At 36.4% G+C, this 24,576-nt stretch overlaps 1 protein-coding gene across 3 annotated transcripts in view; it reads right to left on the reverse strand.

Annotated features, from left to right (window-relative positions):
- The window catches only part of CLEC16A (C-type lectin domain containing 16A), a 72,408-nt gene extending 48,985 nt beyond the window's left edge, over positions 1–23,423 (reverse strand). For all 3 annotated transcript variants that reach the window (XM_085303199.1, XM_085303191.1, XM_085303206.1), the window contains exons 1-11: positions 23,205–23,423; positions 16,096–16,224; positions 14,274–14,407; positions 13,315–13,463; positions 12,557–12,662; positions 10,899–11,022; positions 9,849–10,023; positions 8,277–8,330; positions 5,827–5,940; positions 2,094–2,322; positions 1,222–1,351 (exon numbers count right to left, since the gene is read on the reverse strand). In XM_085303199.1, coding sequence (XP_085159325.1) covers positions 1,222–1,351; positions 2,094–2,322; positions 5,827–5,940; positions 8,277–8,330; positions 9,849–10,023; positions 10,899–11,022; positions 12,557–12,662; positions 13,315–13,463; positions 14,274–14,407; positions 16,096–16,224; positions 23,205–23,284 — 1,424 coding nt within the window. In that variant the 5' untranslated portion in view covers positions 23,285–23,423. The remainder of the gene's footprint in view (positions 1–1,221; positions 1,352–2,093; positions 2,323–5,826; positions 5,941–8,276; positions 8,331–9,848; positions 10,024–10,898; positions 11,023–12,556; positions 12,663–13,314; positions 13,464–14,273; positions 14,408–16,095; positions 16,225–23,204) is intronic.
- Between the last annotated feature and the right edge of the window lie 1,153 nt (positions 23,424–24,576).

The following is a 24,576-nucleotide window of genomic DNA, read 5'->3' on the forward strand; positions in this document are numbered from 1 at the left end:
GGTCAAAGTCATGTTTTGTCTTAATTTTTAAGAAAACCAGTGGTTTAGGAAGTCATAGTTGCAGAAATATCAGTAACCCTTCCATCAACACCAATTTTACATGCTATTAAAACATTTCTATCCTCTTTAATGCATTTGTCATTGTTTTTCTCAACGAGTTTTTTTTTTTGAATTACAAAATTTTATGAAATCCAAAGAAATATCATAGCAGTGAGATGAATAACTTTCATTGCAGATGCTTTTTCACAGCATTTGTCTTTACTGAAGTCTCTATCTGAATAACCTGTAGCCCAAATAACTCCTATGAATCCCCACTTTCATTAAGAGGTCTCTGTATAGCTAAATACAGCATAGACCAAATCAATCTCAGCTGAAAGAGAGCAGCAACAGAAGGGACAAGGTAGAATGGATGTATATTATTACAAAAAGTATCTCATTGGCATTTAATACGTAAGATGCTAGCGCTTAATTTAAAAAATTTTATGAGTAAAAAAATTAAAATGGACTACACTGCATTATCAGAGTTTCTATTCTGAAATCAGGAGAATTTCTGCTCCCAGAAACAGCTGAAAACTGCTTTGTTTTGAGAACATCAGCATACAAGTTAACAGATCTGAAGATGAACATTATCATTACTTACTCTGAAACAGTTTCATTTAGAGAATAGTTTCTCATTTAAAATTAATCACCAAGATAAGTGTTCAACAACCCTAAGATATACTAGGGCATCTCAGAAATATTATATAGATTAGTGGGGCTTATTCATAAATACTTACTACTGAAATTTTACAAAATTCAGTCCTAAACCAAGGCATTCTTATTTTATCTTTTTGTATATAAGAGTGTATAAAAATCAACAGATATGCAAATAAAAGTCACTAAAAATATATGTTTTTCTAGCTGAATTCAGAGATTTTGAAAATTTTGGAATGAAAATTCATCTTTCATGAACACATTTAATATTCTGTTACTGCATTTAACATTATCTACCTAAGGTACTATAAATGCTCTAAAAGGAAGGAAAAAGTTAACAAAGAAACTGGACCATATCTCAGCTGCTCAGTGGAGAGGCCATATCCCATATTCCTATTGCCTCATACACTTTTGAGTCACAAGAATCCCTGTAATTTTAATTAAAAGCAAGTTTCAGACATCTCTTAAGAGGGATGATAGACGTGAGAGAGCAAGAAAGCCATTGAGAAAAACAAAGCTCCTTCTTACCTATTCCAGTTTGTTATCTCACTTCCAGAGGCAGCTGCACTCTTTTCTTCATCTGTTGTATTCTGTTCTGTCACAGTAGAGATAGATAATTCTGACAGTTTACATCTCTCCATGATTACCATCTCTATTTCTAAAAAAACAAAAAGTTATGTATTTTTAACAAATGGTTATTGCAAGCTCTTTTACATTTTTCAATAAAAGTAACTAATGCAACTACATGTAAGTATACACTACAACCTTAAAAAGATTAAGGAATACCTAGATTGGGATTTTCTTCCCAATACAAGAAGAAAAGCTCACTTAAAGATTTCTTTAAGGAATTTAATTGCTATATAAGGAAATATACATATACTCATACAAAACCAATGCTTCTTGTAGTTAGCAAATGTGTGACTAAAATCTAAAAAGCTTGAAGATGTTTTCTTTAATGTTGAACCATAAGATTCAACAAGTCAGAAGAGGGTATTTATTCATTCAAACATGCATAAAATACTCCTGAACATCTTACAAAGGTTAAGTTGCTACATCTTTGCCTTATGGAAAAAAAAAGTCATTAAGTGTACTTAGAAAATGCTCAATAATCACGTGCAACTATCTGCAAGGCAGTGTTCTTTCTTTTTAAACTAAGGACTGAATCAGAAGAAATGAAAATCCTTTCGTATTTTAAATTAGATTAAAAGACTATATCTGACAGAATAATTTAAAAAATCCAGAAAACCACCACATCCAAATAGAAAATAAATTAATTATTCCTATGTTTATCCAGCATAACAATAAAAAAAAAAAAGCCATTTAACAGATCAAAACCAGGACCACGTAAGAGTAACAGTATCCAAATTGTGGGCATCATTTTTATTTACTGATATACTCACCTTCATTTTCACTGCTTGTTCTGATGCCCTTTGAACTCCCTTCTGTACCTTTAGTTTTATCTAGGTCATCTTGAGAATCCTCAGATCCTCTCTCCTCTTCATCTTCTTCACCAACATTTTTATAGTTGGGTCTTTTCTGCAATCTCTTCTTCCCCTTCTGTTTGTTAATTTCAAGAGATCTCTCAAGACTTTCTGTTGGTTTTATGAAACATCTGATACTTGACTTTGCCTGCAAATTTCAATAGTTCATACTGAGCTAGAGACACATTTTACTATAGTGCATTCCTAACATGCTGTTAACCATGTAAGCAAAAGAACAGAAAAGACCATTGGATAGAGATACGCTTATGAGCACTAATCCATGCTCTATTCAGTCTGAATGTTTAGAATAAAGCCAATAAATATTCTTTGCTATCAAACGTAATATGGTAATATATTTCAAATAGTCTAAAATTACATTTTAGATTAGTTTATCTAAGCTGGCTATACATTTTGAGATACTGCTATTTTATACTTTTACAATGTCTTTCAATCATATTTTCAATTTTGGTTTATCTTGTGCAATGTATGCTGGTAAAATAAGGCAGTACCAGTAATAACTTCTTACAGGAAGGTAAAAGTAGGTTAAACAAAAAAAAACAAAACCAAGCAGGTAGAACTGACCCACATCCTAATTATGCAAGAAAATAGATCTCGCAGGAAATAAGGTAAACCTTAGTGTGAGACAGCCAAGTTAAATGCATTCTCTTGACTACAGATATTCAACTCTCATCATGAAAAAGCAGCACGCATTTCTACTGATACCAACTAACAGAAACATAAGGAAAAAAATATATATATATAGGAAGACCACCACATCTTAGCTTGCTACGCTCTGAAGTGGAGTACCCGTTCATTTATCAGTCTGAGTGATAATGGATCCACTTTACTCAACGCTCCATGTATGGAGTTTGGGCAATTGCTACTACTGTGTGGTGTTCAGCACATCTCCGCAGGTAGGCTATTGCAAATTCATAACCTATCAGTAGTGAAATCTGCTGGTGATTTTTTCTGCAAATCAGATTTCCAGTAAAGAGCACCTTTTACTCCTGCATTATCATTATTTGCTCTAAATAACTCTGGATAACTTGCATTTACACACAGGAACTGCAACGCTTCTTAGTTTTTCCTTTGCTTGTTTATCTCCTTGTTTTTCAAAGCTGCATGTTAGTATATATACACTGATAATCACTGCAATTTAAGTTATTTTGAGACATCTCAAATACCAGATATGAGCAATGCTAAATAAATAATGCAGATTTAGAGATAACTGGCATTCACCCCATGCAGAATTATTCTAAAAAACAACAAGAAGCCTAGGAGAAAGGCAAAATTATCACCGTGAGGAATTATAACAGAAAGGAAGAAGTAGAAGAACCTAAATTTGGGTATGATTTAAGAACAAACTCAAATCTAACTTTCAGTCCAAAAACAAAGCAACCTTGATCACCACTTTTCTATTTTGATCCCAGAACAAGCCACTCCAAAGTAACTCTTGAAAAAATGTGCATTATTCAGTACAAGTTTTTAATTCCTTTGCAACAGAATGCACTAGAGTTAAAAACAAAGAACTTACGATGCCAATACACCTTAAGATAGTCCAAAAAAGGGTCAAGGACAACAAGTCAAGCAGAGCAACAATGAACTCTCACCTTTACTTAGAGCTGTCTACGCTTACCCCCCCATAACACCTCACTTCAGCCTCACTGCCTGAAGCTGCATATCAGTAGCAAACGCCATGCAACTGTAGTTCACTCATTAACTGAGAGCGGCCTACTTGGTATAGCTCCATGTCCTACTTACAACAACGGGGACTTCTTCCACAGATTATTCCCTGTTCTTTCTGCAAATAAACAAGCTCTACCAATCAGCTTTATGGCAATAAAGGATCTCTGTCTAAGTTTTCTTCGAAGAATAGGGCAGAATCTACTAAAAACTCATTTTTCCCCATGGAAGCTTCTTTTTTCCCCTCTTCCACTAAATTTGCCAAAACTTTGCTGTCTCCTACAATAAAGCTCACCTTTAGTGCAGTTTTAGTATTTCTAGGAAAGATGCTTACAATTTCCCTCTATTTAGTAACTTTTCAGGCATAACAGAAATCTCTATATATAACGTGAGGTCACATCTTTATGACCATTAAAAAGAAACAACATAAATGGTACCACAAACAAAAACACAAGTTCATAGGAAACTCCTAATATTACTAATAACAATTCAAGCACACAAACATTCACGCTATAAATATTTTGCAACTCTACAGTAACTATGATGGGGAGGGAGGGAGGGAGGGAAATCTCACTTCTGCAACAAATGGTGCCCCACCCTCTTGCCACAAATTTCCTAGTAACAAAGCTGCTTCTGCACAAGTAACGCACCCAAAAACACTGAGTACGCAACTAGCAGAAGGTCAGACATTTCCTAATAGAAGAGATTGCTCCATCTCAAAAACATAAGGTCAACTCCCTTATTCCACCTCAGTGGTTCTTCTAAGCAGGATTAGATTCTAAAAATAAAGGTCAGCAGTACAAATACTAGGATTCAAAAGCTACTGGCAAAGATCAGCCCACATAGCTTCCACCATACAGTAGGAAGAAATTTGAAATAGTTGACTTATATCACAAAAGCGTTTAGGTAAACCTCCCCCTGGAATCTCTAACAGCTATAGGCACTCCTGGGACTACTGCACTATAGCAACGCACTCCCGCATTGATGGTATATGCAATCAATCAAACGTTTGTTACAAATAAAGCATCAAGACAGTAATGCTCTTAACTGTCCAGTCAGACACGTGGGGATATGTTCATCTTTTAGATGAAACTATAGTCAGAAGCCTCTTTAACAGAGCAAGGTCATACTCCTTATTATTACTATCCCCAAATAAGCCTTTTAAAAAAGAGCATTTCACAAACTGAAACCCACAACGACAGAAAAAAAAAAAAAAAAAAAAAAAAAACAATACATGAAACTCTGGGGGGGGGGGGAAGCAGTAACAGCATCATCCAGGAACATTTATACAGGATTAAATCTGAATGCATAAAGGGCAATGACAAAGTGATAAAATCCTCACCTATTGTGAAGTGAGGTCTTTTATGTATGCTCGTGAGCTTTCAGAGATGATCAGCCTTAACACTAAAATACTGAGAATATTTAGATGAAAAACTTTATTTTCCTGTATATTAAAAGGATTAACCATAAAGCTAGTTATATTTCACTAATTTTCTCATTTCTGCTTCAAGTTGTGTAAGGAAATACTTTTATAGGAAAGCTGTGATGATGGATCCGTGTATCACTACCAGGAAGTTAACAACTAAAACTGAAGGCAGACTTGATTGTAAGAATGTCTCAAAAAGAGATGAAAGCCTCTGCAGTGTCTGACCCCAGCAGAAGGGACAAAGCATTCCAATTTGTGTGTCCTACACATTCTTGTACCATCACCTGTGATAATATGCATGCATAAATGCACAAATATTGTAATGTTGGCAAGTAAGAACACATAAGTTGCACAGAGCACTTAACCTTTTTCTCAAATATGACAGCAGTAAGAGTCTCATGTCACTCTTCTTCCCTCCTAAGCATGAACACCTTAGCTTACCAGTTTGCAAATATCCCATTTTATTTTTCAAGCATCTTACTTTGCCTCTCTAAGTCAGAAGAAATGAAAAAAAATATATTCAAACATTAGCTGGTCACTTACTGAATTTTTCTGAGTATCTTGCTCAACTTTAGAAGAAAACACTGACAGGTCACCATTAAGAATAACCTCAGCCAATGAGTTCACCAAAGGTGCATAATGTATAATTAGGAAAACCTATTAAAAAAAAAAAAAGGAGAAAAGAAACATTAGATATTACAAGACACATACAAATTCATAATTTCAGTGACTGAACATATTTCTTTTGACCTCATTAAACACTACTACATTAACTTTAAATATAGACAAAAGTACAATTGTCAGCACTGTTTATGAAATCTGCTTCGCTAGATAGTAGATCACAATTCTTTCTACAGGTATTTGCCCTTTCTCTACATTTTATACCACCTAGTTTTAGTGATTCTGCACGCTCTTTTCACCTTCTAAAAGAAAGACAGTATCCTTCCTCATCAGCTTTAAGACTAAAGTTACGCAATATTGTAGCAGGGATCCCAAATTAAAACAACTTCATAAAAATGTAGGTTTTGGGGCAACTACACAAACTGAATACAGTAAGTAGTATCCATTAACTTCCTTGCATCTCAGTGACTGACAGTACTCCAGTACACAATTATTTCGCAGTGATTCATAGTTAATGTCATGCAATAGGCTTATCTGATTTGGACAGAATCAGCTTGCGTCCAGCCACAATAGCTGGATGTCAGCCTACACTCATTCTTTCCAAAGAAATATTGAAGCTGGATCCCTAAACACTGGTTCTAGCTGAAAAATCCTCAGATAATGTCCAAATCAGTAAATCTCAGCACTGTTTGGACAATATTTAGTTATACACGATATCCACAGGTTTTCTGATTCAATTTAGAACCATTCCAGACTTTTAGAGGTAAGGCAGTTAGTACTCAATAAAGGCCTAAGCAAGACTTCAGAATGTTGCAACACACTTCAAAATACTTTGAACAATCTCACAAATCACTCAAATTTATAATCCAGAAAAGAGGAAGACCAAAAAGTTCTTGTGTATAGTCCAAGTACCCTACAGAATCACTTTGAAATAATCCTGGATTTTTACCTGCTGCTACACGTGTTTCAGGCACTTGTCTCTAATATATGAAGAGCTATAATTAAAGAATATGTCTGACATCAGTAACTGAAGTAATTAAAAAAAGTTTTCAGATGCTCTGTGTACGCTTTTTCAGGCAGGATGTTTTAGTACATCGCTATATCCCACACTTTCAGAGATGTTCTCTAGGTTTAAAAGCAAACAAACAAAAAAAACCCCCACATTTCTACCAGGTACAGAAAGCTTAGCTTGATTCTCCAGGCCACATCCCATTCTGATGCACAGAATTTGCTCCCTATTCTTCAGAGTTAGGAGACAGTGTTCCATTTTCTTTATTAAAACTTAATTGAAGAATATAGTATAGATGCAAATCTTGAATTGTTATCCAGCCAACAGTACCACTGAAACCTATGAGATTAAGAGAGTTCAAAGTATACAACACTTCATGACGTAGATAGCTTGTTACACAGAGCTGTTGCTCCCAAGGTGTTATTTGTGGTCAATAAACCTAAAAAAATTTTAGTGACATGGGTGTTAAATTAAGGTGCAAATTAAGTATTCTTGACAAATCACTTCTTTTCAGAGAAGTTTTTAAAAATAATGACAATTATGGGCCATACAATAATGACTAGTCTACACTCATAATTTGGAAGAAAACTAAAATTCAAAAGTTCTGTGAAGCACATCAAAATTTTTTTCAGAGAGCATAATTTAAGAAAACTAGACTCAGTTATGCACAAAAGACTATAGGGAGACATCATTATTTAGCATAAGGTTTTTCCTTCCATTGTCTACAATTGAGAGGAAAAAAAAAAAAAAAAAACACACACACACACACACATCCTAAAACTTCCTTCATTTGGGGGAGTGAGGGGTGGGTGGGGAGGAATCCAGAAAGAAAAGGAAGTGTGACTCGTGAGATTGAGAGATAATAAGTATTTTATAATTACTCCAATTACTGCAAAGAAACAGATTTAAGTCATAGACATAATGACATAAATTGTGAGACGTTTGGGTGCAGTTGGGGAAAATTCAAACTTGGAATCCTTCAAAGTTTAGGCAAGTTCAAAGTAAAATACACTGTCCATCTAAGTTTCACCTGCAGTTTTACTACACTCTGCTCTATTAAGTTGCATGGCTCCATTACATGCTTTTTGACAACCATCAGAGCACTGAGTGTGCTAAAAGGTGACATGTATGATGAGAATCTCTAAGGAAAAACATTAATTGAAATGAGAAGTTCTTTGCTCCATCTGTAATACAACAAATAYGCTTGTATTTTTTAAAAAATGAAAATAGGTAAAAACAATTTGGCAAACATTGTTTAAAATGGTTTTGCTGAAATACATCAAAAAACTATAATTCCTGTTACAAATTATGACACTGTTGCAAAACACATTCTGAAACAGGACAAAATAAGTTAAATACATACTTGAGAAAGAAGATAGAGAGAAACTTGGAGACTTATTTTTGGACGCTCCCCACCCTGAAGAAAGAAAAAAAACAGTTACAAAAAATGTTGATTTACTCATATAAAGTATTTACACTAATTAATATCTTATTTAAAAGAAAGCATCACTTTGTTCCGCATTCCATATCCTATCACCAAAACTTCTGGAAAGCATCATGTCAACATTCATTTCTTGTAAACAAAGACTATTTACTGCAGTCTTTCATAGTAAAGTGTTACCAGAAAGATGTTAAAATGTTAACAGCTGAGTAACTGAAAACTATGTTAGTTTTCACTCTGCAACTATTTCTTCAAAAAGTACTTTCCAGATAACACTCATTAAACGGTAGTAGTTGACAGGCATTTTTCTAAATCAAGTAGATCACAGACAAAAATAACTTTAAGTATAACTTGACTACAAGAACATTAAATTTACATATTAATAGTTATTTAAATATCTCTAAAAAACACCAGCAATACTTTAAAAATCATCACCAAATGAACTGATCTGTTATCTCCAGAGGCAAAAAACAGCCCAGTTTTACAATGGTAAATATCTCTGACCTCAGGCTAATAAACATGTTAGCCTTAAAAGAGGATCTTTGATTTTCAAGTGCAAAAATCTGCAAGATTTTGTTTGTTTATTCATGAAAGGGAAGAGTTAGAACAACTGCAAGTTAAAGTAAGAATCAGGAAATCTGCTTTCTGCCTCAYTTCAAATACATCCTACCAATGGCAGGTCTATGACTATTCAGTCTTCAGTGCATATGCAACATACTGAATTCATTAATTTGCAATTAACTTTAGCTCTATGTAATGAAAATATTCTAAAATCCATGAAATACTGCAAATCTTAAGAACAAACATGCTAAAGATTTGGAAGGAAAAAAATCCTCAAATAAAGAGAATAGCAGGCTTTTTCTTTTAATTTACAACTGGAGTATAGGAACCTGGAATTTCACAAACACAAGTTCAGTTTCATTGAAATATAACCTCAACTAAATTTAAAGGCCATATTTTAAAAATAAAGAGAGAACAGTTCAACTGTATCAGATCACTGCTGGTAATAGCAGAGACAAGTATCAGAAACAAGGTTTACATTTTAAGCCTAAATTGAAATTTTACACTGTGGAAAATCTGTATGTGTATACTGGAAAAAGGTATTATAATCTGTTCCTGTCAGGAGACATGCAACCACATCAGAAAATGAAACCAAACATCCCCCAGTGTCACAGAAATCAAACTCAGATCTGAATTTACAGCTCCTCGTCCTTACTACTGCTAACATTTAACAACTGTATAATGAAAACAGTACATGTTTAGTAAATAAAGCTTCATCTATTCTGTTCCAAGATTCAGTCTAGATTCAGAGTATTTCCCTTAGAGTTGCCTTATTCAAACTTTCACATACAAGAACTTTGACATAGACAATATTAATCCTACTACACCTGTCAGACCAATCATCATACATACCAAAAGGGAAAAAAAAACCAAAAAAAAAACAAAAAAAACCACAACACTTTTAAGACTCAAATAGTGGCAGGTATCCCTTACCTTATCTTGATTTACTAATGAATACACATAGAGGGGGAGAAAGAGCCTATTAAGGAGGTGGTCTGTTAGCACATCATTTAAAAATTCACAGTTAATGATAAGGATATCATTAAGGTAATGTAAGTGATCAAGATGTTCTGCTACCAGGTCACTCAGTTTGCCTCTATTTCTATGCCTGAAAGAGAACAGAAAATCTCAGATATAAACAACAGTAGAAGTGTTTTAAAAACTTAATGACAGAATTCACATGCATCTCTTCCATGGATGACCTTGTGCAGATTGACTACCTGAAGCAGATGCTTTCAGTATAGTCACCTGAAGCAGCTAGTGAAAAGTATTCAAGCTTGTATTTGCTTTAGGAYACACAAATTTTCCTCCCTATGTTTTCAGAAGTAATATTTTCATGAAATTTCAGTTTCTACCTTCAGAGTCTTTTCAGAAGCCAATCAAAAAATGGCAAGGTTTGTTTCCGAAAGTAAAATAAATTTATGTTTTAATGTAACTTTTTCACACATTCTTAAAGTGGGGAGATAATAGCTGTCCATTCTAAGGCATGTATATACACCAAGGATACCTTGAAGCAACAAAATATTTCTGTAGTTGATAGAGGAATGTTACACAGGAATTTCAGATCTGACAGTTCAAGTATTAAATAAAGTTCAACTTTCCATATTACATTTTTTTTCCTAGAAACACTTTGCTGTTCTACTGAGATAATACATAAAGAGAAGGAACATTAAAAACGCCAAGTTAGTAAGACTGTCTTCTAAGTATCTATTAAATTAAGCAGAATCAAAATAAAGATGAAAAAGCATGTTGTTGCACAATAATTTACTTGTACAGATGTTAGCACAGATAGGGGACACAGCACTAACCACTACTAATTCAAAGAAATGCTAACATAACTTTGTGAGAATTAAAAGCTTGAAGTGTCTACAGGGAACAGTATTGAGAAACCAACTTAACTGCATTACTACAAAGAAAGTAAGGAGATTCGGTGTATCTGGCAAAAGCATTTCTATTCAATACCCGGCATTTGTAAAAGCTTACTCTTCATCAGTCTGCACACAGTTATCCAGTTCTATCACGTGACTTCCAATAAACCAAACAAGGTTGGAGAAATAAGGGACAGCAGTTTTATCTCTAATGTAATGCAGCATTGGCTGGTTGTCCACTGAAGAGAAATTGTTAAAGAGAAAAATCAGATTCCAATTCTTTTTAAAATGTAACAAAGTTACTTTCTGAATTTTGATTACATGCTAGCTTTTGATACAAGCATATACCTGAATTTATCTGATGCATGAGACAGACATCTACAAAAGTTTCATATCAACTTTTAATTGGCTTGAATGAGTCTAATATTGACATATTTACATGGGTCTGAAGATAAACGAATCTAGTGGAATTCAGAAAGATTTTTAGTACATTTTTATTAAAAAGAGAAGAAGCATAAGAATAAAGCAGTAATGCTGAAAGTCAAGCTAGTTAGACTTACATGACACTGCATTAAGGAACACAGGAATCATCAGTGAAGGAAGGGCAAAAGAAACAGACAACAGTTAACAGGATTAGGAACTGGGATAGTGACATCCTCCAAAAGGGTTAAAAAAGCTAAAGCACGAAGCATCTAAACTAAAAGATACAGGGTACGTGTTAGATAAGAGCATTTGCAAATGGTAGTCAGAAAATTATGAAACCTAAATGCCTGAGCTGTTTTCAACTATAACCTTCCTAATACTGCAACATTCAACTGAATATTCTTACCGTGAAATGTTATCATTTAGTTTAGTAAAGATACATGAATAATGTATGAGGCCTGCACTTCGCTTTTTGTGAGCTCATCCTGGCATACAGCTATTTGAAGTAGTATAAAAATACTACAGTGCCCGTTTCTCAGCACATAAGAGAAAAACATTTGGTCCCTAGAGGTCAACACTATAAAAGAGCTACCCACTAGAAAGAGGCTATTCAAATTCTTTACGAAGTGAATTGTTCATTGCTTTAAGATCTTACATTCTTATATGAAGACTGTCATCAAATCACTACTTCCTTTAATTGATAGAAAGTCATGTTAAATTTGCATAAAATCAAATTAAAAGCAAAAAAGATGAAAAAGTAAAAAGCCCTATGTGAACATATTTCACAATGCCTTACAGCATGCTGATTTCAGAGACAGATTCTGAATATCCCCCCCCCCCCCCCCCCCAAAAAAAACACCACACACTGTGGTATTTTCAGTCTATTACACAACGAACATTTATAGACTTACAGAAAAATTTAGGTCACAAGGGACTTTTGGAGGTCATCTAGGCTAAATTTCTTTTCTAAGTAGAACCAACTTCAAAATCGGATTAGGCTGCTTTGGGCCTTGCAGAGTTTTGAAAAATACCAAGTAATAGAGATTCCTCAGCTTCTCTGGGAATCCTGTTCCAGTGCTTAGCCATTGTGAAATGTTTTTTTCCCCCGTGTCCAATTGGARCGTCCAGTACAGGAATCTGTAACTGTATACTGTTTACAAATACACACTGCAGCTTTGTGTTTCTGCTTCATAAAAATCAACGTGTGCACATGAAAAGCAAGGACATCAGCATGCTAAGGTTTTCAGTCTCATAACAGGAGCTAAATTTAAATACATAYAGTTGAAAACTAAACTACAGTAAAACAAACATTCTGTATATGTGCCTTTTCTAATATAAAATAAAACATACCTTTGTAGACATTTAAAGTTATAGTCCTAACAGCAATTCTGACCATRCTTTCTGGGTGGTTAAAAAATTTTATAGCTTCTGTATACAAAGCAAAGTCATTAGTGTGCTGTAACAAAAGGAAAGAAAGCATTACGTATTAACTGAAACACGTATATAATATTTGTTAGGATTTTACATGAAAAATATTTTCCATGTATTAATCAGATATTTTAATTTTTATAAAGCAATCAAAATGGTTTAATATACAGTCAATTGCAGTTTGATTGATATAAAATAAATTGCTTTGACTGCCAAAGCATTCTATGTTAACTCTGCATATATTCAGAGCTCTGATGCCCTCTTTCGGCAAAAAGTGGTACAGAGAAATAAAAAAAGAACATTTCAACTTTGACCCTTGATTAACCAGCCTTTTCAGACCTGAAATAAGCCTCAAGCGGTAGAATGAAAAAAAAAAATCCATTTATAAAAGCATGGTAAACCGCACATAACAGGTTGAAGCAGACTCGAAAACTGCTGAAACAGTTGAAATGTTACTAACTTTTAAATTTAGGTCACAGTGCAGTTGAACAAGTACAGGGACCTTCTTTTACAATACATTTCTCCAGAGACCATCACAAATGAAGTCTCAATCACTGACATTACCATAACAAATAAATTTAGAACAACTCATGCTGAGACTCAACAAAATACACCTCAAATTGGTATCAATTTTTATTTAAACTCCTCTCATCTTATACTGTAACTCTTTCTTCACTTACCTCATTATAAAAGAAATGTACAGTATGATTATTGAGTTTCAGAGAAAGAGTTTTCAAAAATGATATGTAATATGCCATGATCTCCTCATCAGAAAAGTCAAATTTGTGTACAATAATAGAATTCACATAGTTATTAGAAAGCAGGTAGTCTGAAAAATAAGAGACATGACACAGATTAATCAAAAGAGAAAAAAAAAACATTATATTAATTAGCCTTATTTAAAGTATCAGCTAGCAGTAAACTACTTGATGCCTGAAGAGCCTGACTTTTAGCCAAACTCCTCAACTGACAACTTCAAGCAGTAATATGAGGACAGTAAGAGTCAAAGGAGAATAGAATATACTTCCCACTTGCGTTTTCTCAATTTACACGTTTTGTGATAGTTTGCTTTGTGGCTAATAAATCTAACCCTTAAAAACAGCATAAACAAATAAAATATATGGAAAGCTTTCTCTCCCTCCTATACTCTCAAAGGTTTCTGTATAACTTTCTCTTATTGATAACCCTGGAGTACACTTAACTGAGTATTAATTTTCTGTCTTCTTCACATCTTTCTGAAAACCCTGAAGAAAATGCATTTCAACTGAACACCAGCCCCAGTGATGTCAGAACTGCTCTAGTAAGAGTTAGATGACAGACTTTCACTGCATAATCTGCAGCAGCAAAGCAAACATTTCAGGCTGTAACTAACTGCTGTGTTAAAAAAAAAAAATCTGGAAATACATGAAATGAGTGTTTCAATAGTATCAAACAACTACTTCTGTACTACTGAAAATTTATATTAAAGGATTTGGAAGTAAATTATGCTGTATTTTCAGTAGCGTTCAGTTAAAAAGACTTAGAAATTTAAAGACAGTTCTTCTGTGGCAGAGCACCAGCGTTAAAGTTGATAAAATGAAGGTGATTTAAATCAAGTCCTGATCATTTAATACTAACTAGTTTAAAAACGTGCCCTTACACAGTGATGTTTCATGACTGATGTTTTCAAAAAGGATGTTCAAGGTCTGCAGCAGCTGTACGCACACGTAACGACCAGACTTCTGACGGAGGATGTTCAAGAAGAACACAAACATATTCTTCTCCAAGAAAAAACTAGAATGCAGTAAAGAGATGTCAGTAAATTACTTGCTATATTTAACAAGCAAATGATTTTACTAGGATCAACAATGATTATAGGAAGAGTTCACAAACTGCATATTTATGAAGTATTTCGCGAAGTTTTATCTGTACAACAGAACATCTTCCAAAAGCCCTAAAAAGTAAGTAGGAAACTTTAGAAACAGTCAAATTACACAGTAAAGGGTTATAAAGACATAAGAGCTATTTAATTCTCCTTCTTTTATTTTAAGGCATCTATTTTATCAGGCAGCTTCCCTGCCTTGAGATCACAAGCTAAAAATTTTGAAGGAGGAGCTTCTAAATGAGGGCTTTGTTTAATAGTCACTTGTTCCTAAGCTAACAGGCTATTTATCTCTAATACTATGCACCTGCTTTTTGATTCTTGATTTTTGATTTCCTCCTCTTTTTTTCATGCCATACAGGCTCTATACTGCATTCAGCAAGTCTCAGTTTCTGCTGTCACCCTCAAGCTCAACTCTCAATTGCCTATATTTAAGACCATGCTAAAGTACTGTGAATTTTTATTAAATACGCAATTAAGGAAGAAGCAAACTCAAAGCATAAACCAGAAGAATGTCCACAAGAGGCTGCGCAAAAAGAGAAGGCTACACATCAGAAGCAGGCATCTCAGAAGGGTCATTTGCATACAATTCAAAGTCAATACCTGCAGCATTTTTAAAGCAGCAACACATGTAGCTTAAAAACAACAGTATGAACTTGTTGCTATCAAGACATAAAAAAACTTTCTGTATGAATTGAAAAAAAAAAAAAAAAAAAAAAAAAAAAAAAAAAAAAAAAAAAAAAAAAAAAAAAAAAAAAAAAAAAAAAAACACCACCAAAACTGTCCAGCCCCAAAATTCTTCAAAGCAGAGACTGTGGTGAGGAATGTGATGGAGCTATCGTATAGATAGGAATAACCAGAACTGTACAAGCTTTTTTTTTTTTTCTTTCTTTTAGTTTGCATCATAACACAGCCATGTTAAATTCATCTTGTAAAAATAAAACTCTCCCCTAAATAAGACATGTTAAAAGTAATTAAAAACACCAAACATACTAGCTTTCATCATCTCAATCACAAATTGCCTTCAGAAAAGACTACGTATCTCCAAGTAAATAATCCCATAGATAGCTAAGCTATGGGTATTAATAGTCAGATTTGCAACCCTGAATATTCAGACTTTAAAAATTTTCTTTAATCGTATTATTTTACAARGATTAAAATACCATACAAACAAAAATTCTAAATATCACTGCTAGAATAAGATACTTGTTTAGAGTATCTTATATAAATTAAAGTGAACAAATGAAAGTCATGTGATATTAATAGATGTACTAAGTAAATCTGGACCCTAAAATAGGTTAGATTCTGTATTTATGTCTTAAGATCTTAAGGCCAAACAAAAACAGTTCAGAAAGGCTTCTGAACTTTGACCATTTTCTGTTACTAATAGAATGTACTGCTTATTTTAGAACTAAATTCTCCGTTTCTTTGTAGGAAAAGAATCCAATCCTGCTTATCTTAGTGCTACAGGATATAACCTTTCTACTAACATTCACAAAAGGCAGTCTTAAGAGTTAACCTCTTGCAACTAGATCTCTACACAACTACAAGCAATTCTGGATCTGGATTTAGTTTTTGAAGAATGATTAAAATTACTTACTCAAATACTGAACTGTCATTCTGATCCCCCCATATAAGGATCTCTGTTATAGAACGAATAGTCTCCACCAGTAGATTGCGGTTGTGATCTGTTACTGTTGTATTTTTGGTCAAAACATGATACATGTACCTAAAAGAAAAATCAATTGCAATTTATATATTATCCTGTGAGTTTTATACACATCATGCTTGTCTGCAGTCACTGTAACTTAATTTAGATAAACATACATACTATTTCTAATCATTATACGATTTAAAAATTCTTAAATTTCCTTTGAGTACTGACATGGAGGGAAAAGTAAGTGTTAAACGGAATATACGGCAAATAAATCAAATTTGTAACTATTTGTGCTTCTTATGGCAACTTAATGAAATTTATTAGTGAGTATTTTAAAGTCCAGCAGCTGACATGGAAAAGAACAAGTTCAGAAGAACGCACGTGTAGATCTAGCTAGAAAACAGTCTTCTATTATCTGCAGTGACACTTATCAGAACTTATGTTAATTTGATGGTTAACAACCAAGACTATCAAGGACTTTCACTGATCTTGGCAAATCTTCATCTTCAACCTCTAACCATTCAAACATAGAAACACTCTGAAATGTGGCAAAGTTCAGCTTTACTGTCTCTGAGGGTAAGACTCTAAGACGGTTTAGCGAGGTTAGAGAAACTTACAACAAGTGACAGGAACCTAAAGAAAACTTGAAAAGTTTGCATTACAAATCTCAGAATTTTACTTAGTCAAGGAAGTGTATTTTTTGTTTTTCTTCTATTTTCAAAACAGTTTGTCAAAGACCATTATCTTCTGTCCCATAAAAAGGAAGGAAGATTGTAATAAACACATGAGCAAAATATTCAATCACTTTTTTCATCTGTGTTTTTTTGCTTTTATGAAATAACGAAGAAAAGAAAAATATTTAGGGAAATTTCACGTAATTTTAAGACTGTAAAAGTTTAGTTTATTAAACATCTTCTGGCTATGTGACAGTATCATTGTTTTGGACTTGGCAGGAATTTGTCCAGCAATTACAACAGAAACTTCAGCAAATCATTAGCATAGGAGTTTAAAACACAGGAGTTGAAAATGACATCCTTAACTTTTAAAGGAAAGTCACAGACACAATGACCTCCAGCAGCTACCAAACAGAAAGTAAAAACAGTTTTTTGTCAAGCTACTATATGGTAATATAGTAACCTGGTAACCATGAAATACTGCGCATTTCTGAAATAGAATTTTGGGAGTCTACAGTTTGCAATAAGTTTCAGATGTGTGTCAAAAACAGACTTAAAAATCACATTTCAAAAACCAGTATTTCCCATCAATTCAATCTACCCTAAGAAATTTAACCACCACACAGGGCAAACATGCAGCTGGACATCAGAATGATGCTTAATACATGTATAAGGCTGTTTCAACTATTTATCAGACTTGGGAGAAAAAAAAAAAAAANAAAAAAAAAAAAAAAAAAAAAAAAAAAAAAAAAAAAGGTATTTCCCAGCTTCAGAACCTTTTTTCGTGCTTTAATTCAATGAAGAAAAGTTGGACCATACTTCAGTTTCCTTAAAATTTACCACTGGTTTGGGGAATCTTCTTCAAGTACTAACAGAGCTGCCTCTCAATTGGCCAGAACTTTGCATAATTAGCTACAAGACACAGACCATCCTCAGAGGTCATGCAGGAAACAGAAGCTATCCCAGAAACATTTATAATAATCTTATGGTAAGATAAGTTTGCTGATTATGACAGTGCTTAATTATTAAATAAGGACTCACTGTATTAGGTACTGCACAAAAACATTTAAAATTAAATAAGTAACTCTGATAAGTTTATGGTTCTAATAGTCCCTGTATACCACATAGTCCTTTCCCTCCTGCAAAATTAGCAATGTGACAAAGGATAAAACAAATTAAGGTTAGCTGATCAGAGGGAAGAGGAAGAGAGAAGGAAAAGACGACAGGAGGGGGGAAAAAAGATGCACCTTTCATACTCTTCCTGTTCAGTAAAAAGATCCCTTCCTCTCCCTCTCTCTTTCTCTCTTCCTCCCTCCACATTGTTTTTCTCACAGATCAACACTTGTTTCCCAAATCCAGATCTGGAGCTGCTTAGGTTGAAACCAGTCATTGGAAAAGATGATCCACAGCTACCTCCAACAATCCTAACTGCCTAGTCACGTGTTGGTCCACAACAGGAGTAACTTGACAGTAAGACAAAGCTTACATGCTCTTCAGTTAATCTGAGTATCCCAGTTCAAAATTCCTTCTGCGAAGACAGTGTGATGGGTCACAGGGAAGATGGGAGAGCTTACAATTTTGACCACCTATTAGAATTCCTGAGGCTTTCTAACAAGCACATGGTACATAGGTCCTGCAAAAACCTCCTGTTATGGTACTACGTCTGTTATCAGGGCAATGACTCAAGTCACTGTTCTGCGTGCACATCAGTTAACAGAGTAACAGTTGAAGTTTGAATGCAATTATACCAAAACAGTTCATTCTACAACAATCTGCTTGGCAACTACTTTTCAAGAGTTATTTTAGTTTTTAAAAGGTCTTTTCTGAGTATTTTCTGGTAAGAAACCATGCTTATGGCAGTAACATATTACAACTACTCATGAATACAGAATTTGTGTTATTTTTCTGCTTCTTACACACACATTAAAAAAGACAACAGTTTAGGAAGTCAAGAACTCGGAAATTAAAAAACACCAAATTTAGCTGTAATATACTTGCTTCTTCATGCTGCCTAAAACTACATAATTAAGGTTCTTGCAGAAGCAACTCAATGCACAGCATGCACAGTAATTCTGGAAATAAGGTATGAAACAGGAATCTTCAGTCATACATAATGAGAGACACTGTATGTGACCAGGTCACAAGAAATATTTAGCATGCAACTATAATGGCATGCATTCTGCATACATAAATGGTTTTAATTAAAATACAAAGCACTGAGATAATAATGGGAAACACATTTAAAAAGTAACAACAACTCTAGATAAAACACCTCTTTACAAACAGGTTGGAAAAGTAGGAAAAATATTATTTGTACCTAGAAGCAAATATACTAAACAAAGATACAAATTCCAGACAACTTGGCTCAATCTTTCACACTTTCACATTAACAGGAAAACTGTGATCAGAAAAATAAGATCAGAAACATATCTTCAGAAACAGCAGAGTTGATTTAAGATATTACCATTGAATTACTGGAATAAACCACATAATTCTCTTTATCCATTCCATTCCAAAGGTAACCAGCATAAACTACAGTTTGTAGATAGAGAAGGGAGGAAGAGAAAAGTGTCCTCTCAACTACATCTGGTTATGGATGTACTGAGGTTAGACTATCCTCAACTGGCAATCATAACATTTTTTGGTATTTTAGCCACAGGTCACAGTACCTGCAGAGAAGCTGCAGAAACAGAGCACAGTGACTATTATAGCAGCCAGAGAGAACAGTTAGAAACCCTGACCTACACAAGCATGCCTGGCTTACATGCAAAAGTAGGCAAGAACCATATCCGAAGAGGCCACACAAGCAGAAGAAAATACAACTAGTGAGGAAGCAATAACTTCAGATTTGCAGAGCAAAAAAGGCTGTTGCCTCAAATAACCTTGATGCATTCATTTTTAGCATTGAAAATATGTAAAGAACAAAACAGAGGGATAGATGAATAGCCTAGCTAAACAAACACTTGAATATACACTGTCTAAACAGATCAAATGTATTGGGTATCCCTTCCTTTACAATAATGCCATTTTAAATTTCACAGCTGAAAATATCACACACACAGAACAAAGTTAACATTCTAGGAGAGAATTGTATACTTCATCTTTTACCTAAGTCAAGCACAAGCCACGTTACTTCTAGACTAAGTCCTTTCTGTTGCAAATCAAACAAGATATTACTTGTTCTACCATCTGTGGCCACAAGAGAACGTATGATCACATTTTTCTTGCCTAGAAGATTCTGACATGCTGAAAGTGTCCCTTTCAGCCTCTTTTTTCTAAACTTGCATTCAATTTCTTCAAATTTCATCAGGCATCAGCATCCTTGCACTCTCTCTGCATTTGAACTTGTTTGTCTTCAAGTGTCATAACAAAATCAGATAGCTGTTTGAAGTATCCACCCACCACCAGCGCTAAGCAGCTCAGAAAAACTGCCTCCTGTATGTCAAATGCAACATTTCTATGTTTTTATCTGAGGGTAACTTTTCCTTCCCACTCCACCCAGGCAATACCTGATGATGTTGACTTACTCAGCCTGACTCCCATGCTTTCAAAACTACTTTCCACAGTACTGCTGCCTCAACAGTTCCTTTTATTTTGTATTTATACACTTGATTTCTCTTTCTTTGGTAAAAATCTATGTACTTGCTGGTTTTGAACATTTCTCCAGCTTAGAGATAAGGACTAGAATACATACATCATCTTGAAAAAGTACTTGTAAGATCCAAATCCTATACAAGTGCATCCTCTTCATTACTATCGGAGCCTGTTCAAAATCTCTTCGTAATTTGATTAATCATTGAAAACTACCAAGCATATATTTCTCAGAGTTCTGTATTCATAGTTATTTCATTTAGAAAGTACTTCTCCTGTTAATGCTCTCCTTTTCTTGTATTAAAGGTTACCAGTACCGCTATTGTGTTGCAGATTATATACTACTCATTGCAGAAAAAAATAATTTGAAGGAGGAGAGAAGGGCACCCCAAATTGTTATTCCTTAAGTTATCCACTGAGGTCATTGAGAAGGGAATCATGAAGAAAAAACACTGCAATCCRTTCAGAATAGGATGAAGATCACCATCTTTTTTATACACTGGCCCAAATGAATTTCACTTTCATGCTGTTAAGCAAAATTGTTCATTTTGTTGCTAAGTGTTCAGATTTCTCTAAGGACAAGTCTGAAGATATTCACTACACAACCTTTAGCTTCTGCAGGAAGATAGAGAAGGAAAGGAGGAAGAATTGTACAAAACAGTAATACAGCAAAAATATTTAACAGTGATAAACATTCTGGTTTCTTCAGCTTCATATTAAAAAAAATTACAGTTATTATTTTAAAAGCATAACTGTTAAAAATGTGTTAACTGCTAAAAATAGATTTTTTTAATAGAACTTACAAAGATGGCAAAGGTGTGTTGTTCTCATATGCAACAGCAAATGAATGAATAATATGCTTACATTAGGATTTATTCACTACTGATATTCACCTAACCTAAACAAAACCCAACAGATCACTATAATTTTTTAATTTAAAACAGAAGTAGTTTTAGGACAACAGACACAGCTCCTTTAAGTTGCTCTGAGACCAGCTTCTGACAATAGGGAAGCACTTAAAAAGCTGAGTCCAAGAATCCAAGAACATTATAATGGCTATCCACAACAGTCAGAGAAAATTAAGAGAAGTCAGCTAACAGCATAAAACTTGCACACATACTCAAGTAACAGGCCAGGATCATATCTGGTCTTTTCCAATGAAAAAAGAAAATAAGCTCATTCAGGTCAACCTGCAGGCTTTCAACCAGAAAGAAGTCTGTGACAATTGCCTATTACTCATACCAACCCAATCCAAACCTTGATACATAATCAAGGAAAGCCTCAGTTTCCAATGTCCAGCTCCAGATCTATTTAGGAGCTGGCCCATTCATGTTCAAATGCATTTTAAAAGTCACTCTCTGTACTTTGAATACCACTACATCTATGGAAGATGAGAAACAAAAGGCCCTAGAATAAAGCAAGGAAGAACTTCAGGCATCATGCTTTTATGAAACAATAGCTAATTGGGAGAATCAATGCAGAGATATGCAGATCAAGAAAAACCGACATATCACTTAAAATGTCATTAATATTACTCTTGAAAAATTAATTCATCTATTCATAACTGGAACATAAATTACTCTAAGAAGATAAAGCAAATAATTTCTGCAAAACTTCAGCTCTCATTAAAAGGGAGAAAATATTTAATGCAATAGATATAAACTTAATAACAATGGATATGGTACTTCTCAGTTTACTAAGGTAATGCCATGACAAATTTCAGTTCCTTAAAAATAACTTTCCTAAAATAGGATGGCATCTTTCACTTCAAAATGACAAAAATGTCTGTTTTAATCCATCAATCCTTAGGGGAAAAAAATATATATGACTGGTCCAGTACCAGAATTACTCAGTTGTGAAAGAAACTCTAAGTGCAGAACTCACTGATTTTCTTGCAATAATCAGAACCCTTAGAATGAAGCAGAGAACAATTTTTTTTAATCCTTTGTCTTTCCTACAACTGTCCCGTGGCAGAGCTAGAAAAAGTTATTCTACCCCTTCTGCAGTTAGCAAAAATACAAGGATATCAGACTTTACAGACTAACACTACAATTCCCAAGCTTAATAGCTTTATTTTCGTGTCAGCTGCTGCACCTTCCACCTAGGGTACATCCCTGGACCTGCAGAACCACTGCCCCGATGGTTGTGAATCATTGCTGACCACCAAGATCTGTTTCCTTTTCAAAAGCTCTGTGCTGTTTACAGCCCAGGACCAGGCTCCTAGCTTCTTGGCCACTACTAGGAAACAACAGAAGTTCTCTCTCAGCAGGAATGCGGTATTTCTTGTACTTAACACCTCTTACGCGCTACTCCATAGGGCGAGTCTGTGACATAATTAGGAAAAAAAAAAAAAAACACGTATCACAGCTGTGAGTGTGACATTGCACCACGGAACTGCGTCTGTCCTGAAGATGTTTTGGGGCCTAAAAGACAAGCGTGCTATCAAGATCGTGACTCATGTCACAGAGCAGATGAAGGAAAAAGCAAAACCACGCTAAACAGAAAACCTCCGTCGCCGCCCGAGAACTGCTCCGGGAGCTTCGGCTCCGGAGAGCTGCGAAAGGCACAAACCGGGGCGGGACCGGGGAGCCTTCTCCTTTCCGCCGCTCTCCCCCCGCCACCTGCCCCCCCCTGCACAACACCGACGGGCGCCGGTAGCTACCCAGGGAGGGCCGGCCGCGGAGCGGCTCCTGCTCGCCGCCAGCCGCCAGGCCCGCGCTCCCCGCAGCGCGCTTCCTCTCAGTCCCCCCCCTCCCCCCCCCGAGCTCCCGCCGGCTCCGCGCTTACTTGAGGTGATCCAAGGAGTGGATGCTGCGGGCGGCCTTCCCGTGCCCGCCGCCCACCCAGCTGCGGGAGCGGCCGAACATGCTGGCGGCGAGGGGCGGATGCGGCCCGCGAGGCTCTAGGGTGCCATAGGTCCGAGGGAGGGAGGGAGCGCAGGCCGGGCGGACACAGGGCACGAAGCAGCCAGCACCTCAGCGACCGGCGGCCGCAGACCCAAGCAGCCGGCGCACGCAAGCGCCAACGCGCACGCGCCGGCAGGGCACGCTGGGAAATGAGGTCCCACCGCCCCGCCTCCCCCAGCCCGGCAGCCCGGCGCGGACTGCAAGTCCCAGCATGCACCTGGAGCGCAGCACTGCGGGGGCAGCGCCCAGGGAGGGGGCCGCCGGGGCCGTTGGTGCCCGTTGAGAGGRGCGAGGGGTGGAGACTGCGGCGGCGGCGGGAGGGGCGGGCTGCGCCTGCACGGCGGGCAGGGGCGGCAGGCGAGCGCTCGGGACCGAGCCAACGTTTTCCCGGGGGATGCCTGTTTTTCCAGCGTCCTCGAGGCTGGGAAAGTGGAATGGAGACGTCCCGGCAGCGGAAGCAGGGAGCGACCCTTTTATTTCGGCTGTCTCATCGCTCCCTGCAAGGGAGTAAAACCGAACAGTGAAAGCAGAACACCGAAACCGAGCGGGAAAACACCCGTCTCCTGCCCGTGCAGGCCCCGCGGCCTGCGGCCTTGCGCTCCGCGGCAGCACGGACCGAGAGGAAGCGCTGCGGGCGGGCCCGCCTGTCACCGCAACGGCCCGCCACGCGCTGCGGCAGGCAACGGCCGCGGCCGCCACGCGCCGCCACAGCCCGCCAACGGCCACGGCCGCCGCAGCCCGCCAACGCCCGCCAACCGCCACGGCCGCCACGGGCCGCCACAGCCCGCCAACCGCCACAACCGCGGCTGTCACCCGCCTCCCGCCCTGAACAAATTCCGAAAGGTCCCCGGGGAGCCTGAAGTTTTCTCCTTTCCCATCAGTATGTCCAGGGAAAAGGGAAAATGCTTACCCTAAGCCAGCTCCCACTGAGATTTTTATTTTGGCGGTTCTTTTAGAGGAAAGCAAAAGCAAAATATACACTACAAATGACACTTCTAAAGAACAAAACATGCTTTGTGTCAAGTAGGTGCTTAACTAAGTGGCACATTTGACCACAACGGCAGTTACGAACCTCGAAGGCTTGAAGGATCCCCCGCACCTCTGAGAGCCTGAAGACTAAATTCTATTTTTAATTTATTCTGCCCCTCTGTTTTGGAAGTTACATGACTCAGATTCAGTCAAGTCGTGAGAAGATTAAGTTAGAAGAATATAAAAGACTAATTCTAGTCTAAACTAAAAGTAGTCTTTTAACA

The sequence above is a fragment of the Rhea americana genome, unplaced genomic scaffold, assembly GCF_003343005.1.
Source record: "Rhea americana isolate MKP2758 unplaced genomic scaffold, rheAme1 scaffold_10, whole genome shotgun sequence".
Taxonomy (NCBI): domain Eukaryota; kingdom Metazoa; phylum Chordata; class Aves; order Rheiformes; family Rheidae; genus Rhea; species Rhea americana.